Source organism: Rhopalosiphum maidis, chromosome 2, assembly GCF_003676215.2.
Source record: "Rhopalosiphum maidis isolate BTI-1 chromosome 2, ASM367621v3, whole genome shotgun sequence".
Taxonomy (NCBI): Eukaryota; Metazoa; Arthropoda; class Insecta; order Hemiptera; family Aphididae; genus Rhopalosiphum; species Rhopalosiphum maidis.
Window position 1 is genome coordinate 71,369,031 of NC_040878.1, and position 12,675 is coordinate 71,381,705.

The 12,675-nt window shown below is 28.6% G+C and overlaps 1 protein-coding gene across 2 annotated transcripts in view; it reads right to left on the bottom strand.

Annotated features, from left to right (window-relative positions):
• LOC113551215 (DE-cadherin) overlaps positions 1–11,859 on the bottom strand; it is an 88,627-nt gene extending 76,768 nt beyond the window's left edge. For both annotated transcript variants that reach the window (XM_026953322.1, XM_026953323.1), the window contains exon 1: positions 11,371–11,859. In XM_026953322.1, coding sequence (XP_026809123.1) covers positions 11,371–11,515 — 145 coding nt within the window. In that variant the 5' untranslated portion in view covers positions 11,516–11,859. The remainder of the gene's footprint in view (positions 1–11,370) is intronic.
• Between the last annotated feature and the right edge of the window lie 816 nt (positions 11,860–12,675).

Consider the following 12,675-nt stretch of genomic DNA (forward strand, 5'->3'; position numbering starts at 1 on the left):
AATCACTTAGCTTTAAGTATTATCCCATTTGACCCTCTATCGTTTTTAACCAACGCCCATTGATTCTTAACATAAATGTTTTGACAAGAATTTGTTCTTATTTTAACTAGTCAAATTAAAATTTAACTAATAAACTAAAAATACAAAAAACATTCGTTTTACGAGTTAAAAATATGAATAATATTGAAATTTGAATAAGTAAAAAATCCGTTATTCAAATACCATTAATTTATTTATAATATTTATATTATAAAAAAAATGATTATAATATTTGATACTAGTTAGCAGGTAAATAAAACGTTATTTAAAATATAATAATAAATAACACGTAGAATTGTAGAAGGGATATTTGTAGATTATATAACTATTTTTTTACAACTATATACATACCTAGTTCCAAAATTAAAACAAATGTATAGAAATTGAAAAATTATAACTAACAAATATTTAAAAGTATAACATAAATTAAACAAACTGAAATTCAACTAAAATAAAAATAAAATACTATAATAATCACTTGTTCAAAGTAAAAATAAGAATATCTATATTATGCTGTATTGAACAGTTCATCGTGGGATTGAAAACACTGGAAAATAAATGCTTATTTATACCTTGATTCACACGAGCTTTCAAGTTTAAACTGACCTAGATTTGGTGTGTTTCTAGTCCCACGAGGTTACTACTATTTCTGAGGAATATCATATATAAATTGTTTTTTATTATTATATAATGACCTATTAAGATGATATTTTATTATATAATAAATTATACTTAAGTATAAATTAAAACATTTATAAATAGCTTTCATAAACTATGTATACGTATTTACATCAATAATATTATATCTATAGTAAATAATTTTAATCGATAGATTTTAATGGTCTTAATTAATTAAAATTAGAAACATGTCATGAGTTAAAACTGAAGTATAGCCAACAAATACTTTAATTTTTTATCTACACATAAAATATAAATATTATAGGTAGGTACCTATTATTACTTTATCATAACTTGTATTTTACTAAATGATGTGAAGTTTTTTTAAATTTTATTTTAGTTTTTTATATTTTTATGTTTTAATGGATATTTGTCATTTTACATTTGATAAATTTTTAATTAAGTGGTATAACCAATATTGTGCTATTTTGTCGAGTTGTATTTGTTTTTTTTTTTATATATATATACATTTGATATATTTCTATCACATCACACCGACTCATATATATTAGCAGAGCGTATGAACTCTGATCGTCATGAAACAACACGTACTTGACCGAAATTCACGTGTCCGGAATTATACACGGTATCTAATGACAAACAGTAATAGCTATACAATAGCACTATTTCCGATATAAAATGTATATTAAATATATTTATTTTGTTTTTCAGCGAACAATGATTTCCGGTTAAATACCGACATTATGATTGCGATACTCATGGACCTAATATTATTAATTTTATTGCACACCATCCGGACAAGAGGACCGCACATTTCTCCTGATATTTCACTCAGGCCCACACATTATAGGAAATAAGGATGACTCATTGGACAACTATCTTCGAACACATACTTTTCGTCTTACTGCCTCGTTGAAGATCAACAGTAATCTGCAGGAAGATACAACTATACACTACTAGACGGAATTCAATACGTTCGTTATTTTCCGCTCTTACCTATTCCCACAGACGCCCCATATGTAGGCCTATTATCTTCACATACTAAGTACGCAAAACGACTTATTTTAAAATGATTGGAGGGTCGATATTAATTTATAATATTATTATAATAATGATGACAACAACGACGATAGTAGCAGCAAAGAAGGAGGTACAAAAGAAAAACATAGAAAAACAGAATTTATGAAACATTTTTTAAAACAAAATCATCAGATTTAAATAATTTATAAAACACACAGATTTATAAAATGCCCCGTAGTTATCCATATTTACTTTATACTTTATGGTATTAAAATAAATTCTTGATGATGGGCATTCATTTATGATCAATAATACCCATTAATAGAGTAAATTTCAAAATCAATTATAAAATATATTCAACAAAATTTTTCTTAGATTTCAATTTATTATTTTTATCATATAAAATAAAATATTAAAATTACACCGTAAAAAAATTTTAGCAATACAAATGTGTATCCACTTTAATTTTCACACTTAAAAAAAAAGAAAACAAAATAATCTCGAAAATAATATAATATAAATATACGTATAGATTTCAGTAACCAGTTAGACATTAAATATTAATAAAGTGAATACTATACATGAATAATTAGTTGAAAACAGATAACTCGTTTTATTAATAGGCAATAAATAAAAACGTTGAATATGCCGATCGAAATGAGTATATGATCATTATACTTTTTAAAAACTATGCATATGATGAGTATGTAATGAGTCATTAGAAACTTATATGCAATGTTAGCATGGACAGTATTATTATATAATATATACATTTGTCTTCAAATAAATTGTAAACAATTATAAATTATATCTTAATATTATAATACAAGATAGGTCTCATATCAGCAATTCTTTAATTGAAGATAACAAGAGGATAGACTTCTCTTCTTTTTTTCAAAATATTTTAGTGTACTCTGCAAGTAAATCATAATAAATAAAAGAATTGTTTACCAATTCTAGCACTGTGCATGATTTATATTGAGGAAACCATCATATGTTAATCATGTATTAATAATCAAGCATAGGATTTTATAACCAGCAGAAAACCTATGATAGGTATGCGTAATTATATGAACTTAAATATAAATATATAAATATAGTTTTACATTTTCAATAGATTAAAAAAAATACTGAAGATATAACATTTCGTGAAAAATATCACAAATTATTTTTATTTAATTATTAAGTAACTATTCATCTAATATAAAAGATTTATTGTAACTTGAATCGATAAATAAAAAAAAATTAGAAGTTAACGAAAGGTCAATTATAAAATACGATATGAGATTAAGAAAACATGAAAAAATGTATATTATCATAGTGTATTTTTCATTACATAATCTATTATGATCGGTGCATTTTTAATAAAAAATATAACAGACAATATAATTAATTTTAACCGAAATTTCAACTATATTATTTTGTATTGCATGTTTTGCTTTAAACTTTCTCGTTTAGTTATTTATAACTTGAAATATTATTTTTAGTTCGATTTTTAGTACCATGACTAAAATTCGTTAAGTAATAACAATTATACATAATTAATATATTAACTTAGGAATAACTGATTTATCACTCGCGAGAACAATTTGAAATTAAAATAAAAGACGATAGATGGCAATTAGTACACATTATATCAATTTTAGATACAAGTACGCGTCCGTACGATGGTTAGTGAAACAGACATCTCAAAGGTCTACAATTGATTTAACTATACCCAATACCTACAAAAACAAATACATTTGTTGTAAATTAAAAGTTATTTTCAATCTTAAATTTAAAAAAGTTATAATAATAAAATAATAAAAACGTTTAATAAACAAACCAATCATTAACCACTAATACCTAATTAACGGTTATTGAATATATAACATGAAAAAAAATGGCGAAAAGAATCCAAAAATAATACAAGAAATAGTTAATAAATAAGTAAACATTAATAAAATAATAGTATACGTGTATTTTATGTTTAAAAACGAAAACTAAAATATAAATTACAATCAAACATTTTTTTTTAAATAAATATCTTATATAGATAGAACAATAAAATTAGAAAATTAGGTATATTTTTACACTACAATAACGAAAGAACATCGTAAAAGAATCGTGAAGAAATTTTGTTTTTACATGATCAATATAAGTCCACACACGCTTCACTTTAGTATTTTAACTAAATGTTAAACAAAGTAAACATAATAATAATATAACAACTATGAAAAAAAATGTTTCAAAATAAATGTATAATTATTAATTTTCTACTTGAATTTTTTTATCAATAAGATATTTGTCACTTTTTAAAGAAATAAGAGAAAAAAACTAAATTAATTATTGAGTTAGGTTGAAGGACACAGATAGTCTCAAAAATAATTATTAATTACTAAAATGAAAAAATTAATTTTAGGTATTCTTTTCTTCTTCTATAGTGACGTTTATTATTATTTTAAATCAGATAAAACGTTTGTGATTTAATTAAGACCCTGACAAAAAAATTAAAAATTAACCATACTCATAAGTCTCTATCTTATGAATAGGTACCTACATTAATTTTCATATCTTAATACTACCTATATCAATTTTTTTTTGATAAATATTATGTTAAAACAAAAATCACACAAAAAGTAACACTGTTAGCCCAAGTAAACAAGAAATTTTTTTTAAGTTTCTTCCACTTTTTAACTAACTATACTTAACCTCATTAAAAAAATAATAAAAAATTCAGTTTTCAAATGATTAAAATGAAAAATATACATGTAATAATCAAAATTTAAACTTATAAAATAAAGTACTTATTAATTATGAAAGAATCAAGAAAATATAAATTTTCATCCAAAGGAGATGAACAGAAGATGAATAGAAGTTTATTGACATAAAAACTATTTTTGTAAATATATTAAAAAATAGTATTTATCAATATGATAAATTGTCTTTGTGATTTGGCCAGTGGGTGTGTTTGAGTACGAGTGTAATTTTGTAACGGCATCGAATATGAAATTAATCTCTATTATAGCCTCTTTAATTGAAAATCGAATGTATGTCACTGTCTAACATAGTAGAATTAGAAATAAATATACCTTATAGTTATATTTAAAATGTCAATGTTTAAGTATTTACAAATTTAATATAGTTTTTAAAATTAAGCACTATTGTAATATAAATTGTTACGGATAATTCGATATAAGAAATAAGATTTAAAACAATAATTTTATATTTATCAAGACGCATGTATATATTATTCATTATTTAAACAACTTAGTTTGGGCAATCCTGCATGTGCGTAATGTACGTGACACAATGCAAAAATAATAATAAATAAAGAGACCATATAACGGTTTCCTTTCCCTACGCCACCGTCGCTGGTACGATACAGCGTGGCCACAGTGGTTACCGGTAAATTGGTCCACCTTCATGCTCATACTCAACTATGTCTTAGCTGTGTACCTAAATAAAATATGCATACCGGAAATTCCGGATTACAGAATGCTTACTTAAATATTATGAAGCATTTCTAAATTATATCATTCATCAAGGAGAAGAGTTTTGGTCAATTTTCGACTCAGATTCGATTGTTGATAATTATAAAATATTTAATATGCATAGGTACATTAAACATAATTACAACAGCGCAATTTTAACATGGAATGGGTTAGAATAATAGATAGGTTATTTAATTAAGCAGTAAGTATCTTAATAAATAGTTTTTATCCATATAGTAATAGTAATAATTACATAAGGGCAAATAGAACAGTAATTATTAGAAACATATAATAATATACAAGCAATCGAAACACGTGAAATAATTGGACAAAACAAAAGATGAAAATATTATTCGCTTGTTGCGCGTGGGTTAGAGAAGGATAACAAATACTACGCTGGCATATTTTAAAATTGTAAATTTTTTATACAACTTAAAAAACTCATAACTCGCTTTAAATAAAAATATAATAAAACGCCTATGAGGTGCCCTAGGTAATGTTCTTAACTTTAAATTTTCTAATAGGTCATTTCACTATAATTTGAGAAATTAATATGGTTATAATCATTTTTGTGAACGTAAAATTTGCTATGTTGCGCGTGGGTTAGAAAGAGATAACAAATACTATGCTGGCATCCTCTTAAAGAGATATAAGGTTTAGTTCTTTAGCTATTATATTAGATTTAGTGTCCAACTTCCCTAATTTGTAACCCATTATACAAAGAAAACATTTTTTTATTTTTTCAATGTGTTTAATATGGCCAGATTGATAAGGACTCCATTTTATAGAACCATAGAGAACGTATCAAAGAGTAATAAAACGTTTTCAAACAACTAAGATGCTGTTAAATTCTCGACAGTTACGTTTTAAGAAACCAAATATTTACTCATTTGTTGCAAATCAGTTTAATGTGATCATTGAACGTTAAGTTATTGGATAAAGTCCTAGAAAGTTATGCTAAGGTCCTTGATATGAGATTTTATTTTTATTTTTTTGTTCATACTAAAATAATTAAAAATCATTGGATTTTTACATTTAGTAAAGATATAATTTGTGAACATTTGTGTCAAGATTTGTGCGAACATTGATATCCAACGAATTATAATGACCACTTGTCAAAATTAAGCAGATCATTTTATAATTTCTTACAAAAATCATCGAAATAATTAAAATTATTATATATATATCATTACTCATTATTCATTAATATATATCAATATTTTACAGTCCATTTAACCTATTCCAATACATGCGTAAAACAGATAACGGAGCTATTTAATTACTACTAATTACTTTGTAACATACACATGATTTAATATAAACTTTTCTTTTTTCGCAGTTAGTAAAACAAAAAATATAAATATAATCTTTTATCCCCCTTGTAATTATAAATATTGGAATCTAGTAATGTTATATATTTATTTAAAAATACAGTTAAAGGCGTATCTATAATTACATAAGTAATCAACATAACAAATTTAACGAATAAAAAACAAAATTGTAACACTATTTTAATTTTAAATTATAGTCCAGCTTAAGAAAACGTGTGAATTTTGTTTAGAAAACATTTCTCATAACTTTCGTTTTGTTTAATTAGACACGATAATTACACTATTCATTATTGTAGACCAAGAAAGTTAATAACAAGATGAAAAACTTTTGTACCAATCGTCTCGCACGTTTGAATTCAGATATAAGTTAACAAAATAATTGTATTTTGTTTTTTATCCAGTTTTAGAACAATGCAAAGCTATACACTAATAGTGTGCATGGAAAAACAAAAATAATATATTGCATAATAAAAACCTAATATTAAAAAATAATAATAAAAAAAAACAATTAATAATAATCATATTTATCAATTATTATTATGCTATTTTAATATAATAAAAAAGTATAAAATAAAATATTCTAGAGATTTTAAAATACTCAATTGATTTACACAGAACTAGTAAACGTTGAACAAGATATAGAACACATACCTTAATATTATGTGTTCGACAAACACTGTTCGTATACAAATATCTGCACAATTAATAATTATCCACTTCCACAAAACGTTACCATTTGAACAATATTATGCTTTATTTGCATAACTATTATTAAAAATAACTAATTTATTTTATTTATAAACACAAATTTACTGAAATGTACGGCAGAAATAAAATATATACAAAAAATTTTAAAGATAAATAAAAAAACTTACAACATAAAAATCATTCGTGTATTGCATCCAAGTGAATATACTCAATAGTAATAGAATAATGCGAAAATTAACACATAAAAATTTGTTCAAACAGTAAAAAGAATAGTAAACAATGCATACATTAGCTTGAGGGAAATGTTCTCTGATGACAATAATAAGCTTGAGTAGTAGTATATAGAATAAGTGTAGAATAGCTGCACACAAACGTATTTAAGGTATCATATCAGTTGTACTAATACAATATTATAATTATAATATTTACTTTAAATATTCACTAATTTTTTTTTGTAAAATACATACTTAAATGGGTACTTAATTAAGTACAATTTATCATTCATTTTCATTTTACCATGCCAATGTAAGTTAGAATAACTAAATGCCGAGCTAAATACTTACATCTGAGCCCACTACTGTTATATCAGGAGAAAAGCTTACCGAGAGCTCAACGCTTATCCAAGGTAGGTTAATGGTACCTAATAAATTATCTTTTAATGGAATTTATCAGTTTATGCTAATACAGTAATCAAATGTTTAATTTAAAAGATTATTAGATACATTCGAATGCCTTAAATTGTTACTAAATCATTTACTAAAAAACTATCGTGACATTAATGTTCTGTAAATGTTTTAAGATTTTATTTGAAACTTGAGTATTGAGAAATTAACCTCCACATAATATAATTCGAGATATAATTATTGAATACGTACTTCATACTTACCATTATCACAATCAAACTAACATTTCAAATTGTAAATTTTATAAAAAAAAAAATATGATACTTAATGGAATTATTTCACTGTAATTTTCCTTAGTATTTGATTTTATATTTGTTTGCTCTACCGCCAAAATATGATCATATCACCGTACAGCAAAAATGCAGAAAACCATTTTAGTAACGTATTATAGATTTTCTTTATATAGAAAAAAAATAAACTACCAATAACCTATATCGATGTTTTAGCTATAAAAATACACAAGTATTTATTAAATAAAATTATAAATTCGATAAAAACCAATATTCTAAGTGTTAATCTTACATAAATGATATTATTGAAACTAATTCAAAATATAAAATTGATCTTGCAGTGTAAATGGTATAGTATAACCAGAATACTCAGTGATTAACGATTACCTACTATTACAAATGAGTCATGAAGTCATGATAATAACAATATAATTATTTTTATCAATGATGCAATGCACAATAAGAATTCGTTATCGCTCCAAGACACTTGTTGACACATAACAACGGCGACAACAGTTTGCTGACTTATGTAGTCATGAACACTCATAACTCTACCATTTATAACAATTCATTCAGGAATAGTTAATATTTTTAACTTTAATAGATATTATATTGTTTTTATTAATACCAGTGTATTTTATACTTTTTACTTCGTGATTACACATTAACATACCTACATGTTTACTGATAAGTTATTATCTTATACAATGTGGTACATTTTTACAGACTATTAAATAATAATATAAATTATTAGAGAATTATAAACAATATCTCCAATTTACAAAGTCACTGAAGTGATACACGGTGTTTATTTTTATTATTTTGCATTTAAGTTGCTATACACAATACACAACGCGACGAACGTAATCCACAGGGAATCCACCGAGTTTTCATCTACAGCGGAAAACGCCGACGAGCCGTAATTTTGGTGAACAAACGCTAACGTAATAACAACGTTAACTCCAAATTTTAAACTTGAGTTAAGCTATGCAAGTGACGAAAAACGACGCATTTAGTTTTTACATCAAAAATTTCATATGATACACGACAGATATTCAATTCATAACCCGAAGGACATACAAATATTGGATAGCAATACAAAGAATATGAAACGCCGACAAATAAAATTATCATGAGCGAACGGAAATTCAATAATATATATATATATATATATAAATTATATTATTGTTATAATTTTGGTGAATGTATTAATAACTTTTATAAAAATTAATTACGTTTAAATAGAAACATTTTTATTATCAGTCTTAAAATTTTCAATTTAAGCAGAAATATTGAATTTACACGTTATTTTCGAAATGTATAATTTTACATTTATCAACATTATTTTGAGAATAATAAACATGATGAGTTTGGTTCAGCAATATGCAAACTAACAGTTTTTCTTGGTTGTATAATAGGTTTTGTTATTTAACAGTATACACAAAATTCTATTATAACGAGGAAATCAAAACTAAGATTTTTTTATCGTACAAACTGCCAAGGTTTTATTTTTTTTCAAAATATCGACCGACTTACAGAACGACAAACATAGCTTAAAACACAAATTCTGAGAACTGTGTGACGACCTCATTGATATAACAGAGAAATGCTCAGTTTTAAAACAAGGAATAGTTTTTTCCATACACGTGGTAAATTCTTTACAGTGAGTTCGTTTGAACAGTACAAACGATGAATTGCCATGCCCTTTCCATAGTAATAATCACGATATGTCGTAGTACGGTCGAAGAGTACGCAATATAGCTTATATTACACAGCGACGGTCGAAAAAATAAACGGGGCTACTATTATATTCCTATTTCCTATCTATAATTTATATTATACACGATTGAGCACGCACAGAAAAAAAATTCATTGGAAGGAGGGTTCTTAAAAGGGTACTACTTTTTTCCTCGTTTTTTCACATCATAATTTATCTTATTCAAAAAATATGTGTTAGTAATATTTCAAGAATTATTTTTCAAATTTAGGTTTTTAAACAAAAAAAACATGTTATTAACTATTATTGTGAATACCATTATTAGACGAAGTATATAGTACCTACCCACATACATAGATACATTTCGAAAATCAGGAACCTTATAACACTTTAGCCAACTTGATGGGAGAAAAGCTCAAATGATAACAAAATACCTTGGTATTTTTCTAAAAACAAATTTATCGGCAAATTTGATGAATTTTAGAATTTAAAAAAAATATGGATGAAAGACATAGTGAACATACCTATTAGACAAATGAACACGATGGTTAGTAAAACGTACGAATGTAGCAGATGTCTTCCAACATTTTTATCTGAGTACCTATATAATATTGCAATTATTTACTTTAGGTCAGTAAGCGTATCGTATGCGTCGCAAGTCGTACACAATACACAAATAAAATGTATTATTAAAAAAAAAATCATTTAAGGGAGGGTGATAAAGATAAACCACCGCCTAGTACACGGTTTTATTATTTTATGGGTAAAATAAGAAAAACCTAGGTACGACGAACAGCGTCGGATCTTGTACGATTGCGTCCCACACGAGGACAACGTGGATTCAACCAACAAACACGACACAAAACAATATAAGTAGGCAACTACGTATTATAATGCACACAATAATATAGGTCGTTGAAATTTACTTTTCTACTTTCTACCTACCAACTTACAAAACCTAATCTAAGTACTCGTTTTTGAATTATTTTCTATGCCTCAATCACCTCCGCCCAACCCCCTTGGGGCAAGTGTATCAAGGAATATAATAATAGTAATAATAATCATAATAATATCATTGTAAATAAGAAAACGACAGCGGTTCAGCGTGTCAGTCTATTGTCGTCGGAGCTATCCGACCGCGGAGCAACGGCAGCACACCGGTGGTTTCACGGGCTGATGGTAGGAGGGTGGGGGAGCGAACACCTGCTGCATCAGCGGCGGCAAATGTTTGGGTGGAGGGGGCGCGGGAATAATAATTATTATTATTATTATTACCAAGCGATGGCGTGGATGGCTGGGAAGAGTTACGAAGGAAGGGGGGAGCAACGAAAGAAGAAACACCTCTCTACACCGGTCGCCAAGCACCGACAGAACAAAGAGCTGCAGGTAGACGCACACGCACGGAAAACCGGTTGTGGCCGTCGTCGCGAGTCGGCTGCGCGCACGGCGCGCGTAAGACAGTGTTGCAGGTTGCGGAAAGTAAAAAATCTCCTCGGGATATATGTCGTGCGGCGGCGGCGGCGGTCTTACCTGATGCTTGTTCCTGTTGCTGTTGCTGTTGCTGCTGCGGTTGTGATCCCTCTGGTAATGTTACAACCGCAGTTATCAGGGCGGTGGCTACGAGCAGGGCGATGAGGGCCGGCGCCGACTGCGACCTGCGGGCCTTCCACCGCATTGCTGGACTAGCGAAGTCTGCGAATGCCGATTGAGACGGGCGACGGCAAAAACTGCGAACACCAAATTAACGAAAAACGGAAAACAATCGCGGTCCGCGGGCTACGAAAATCCCGCCGACGCAGTCATGACACGAGTCGCACTTTGGCGGAAAACGCGAACCAAAAATCCGCAAAAATAAAATTGAAAAATTAAAACAAACCGAAACTAAAGTCACCGGCTCGAGTCGTGCCAGATTATGATTATTTTCGGTTTGCAAACAACGCGGCGAAGACGCGCACGGAAACGCGAAAACGCAACGCGAACGACACGAACCAAACGTGCGAAGCTGAAATGCCGACTGACGGGCGGGCGCACTGACGACGACGTGCCTTGTGCCGCGCGCGGTGACGCGGCGGCGGTGCGCGTCGAAAACCGTTAAACCGACAAAAACCGACGGTCGGCGACCGGTGTCGAACGACGATCGCTCGTACGGTCGTGCCGATACATAATAATATTGTCGTCGTTACTCGTTATATCATTTACAAGAATTTCATACACTCGTCATTCACCACAATTGCCGCGGCACCTCACGCGGGTTTTTACTCGTGAGCGAGTGGTGAGTAATAATGTCACGACGCGAGTCTGGACGACGGTCATCTTCCGGTGTACGTTCGTTTGTCCGCCGTCGCGGACTGTGACAAGACTCGACAAGCCAACTATCGCGTCTCTGTGACGTACCGACACCGTATTTATTATTATATTATGCTGGTGTTTGTGCGTTGTAATGGGTATAATTTTTTTTTCGTCGTTTATTTACGGATTTGTGCAACACTATATTATCATATATGCAGTTACCGGACGTGATAAATATTCATGCCATTTTTATTTTTTTTACTATTTAATTCGACCAAAACACGGTGTCCCAGACATGGAAACTTCGAATTACGCAGCTGCTAACACATTATTATATTGTATACAAAGCATAGACTGTCTACGAGAGGGTGGATATTTTCGTATTATTCGAAATACTTTATCCTGGAGGGCTCGAAATGATCTCACCATATTCACCACGCCACTGGTACCATATAATATTTTATTATATTATATCAGCTGAATAGGGGAAAAAGAAATAAATCGTACCTATCTGTTCGTTTTTTTTCTTTTCTACTGAACATTATG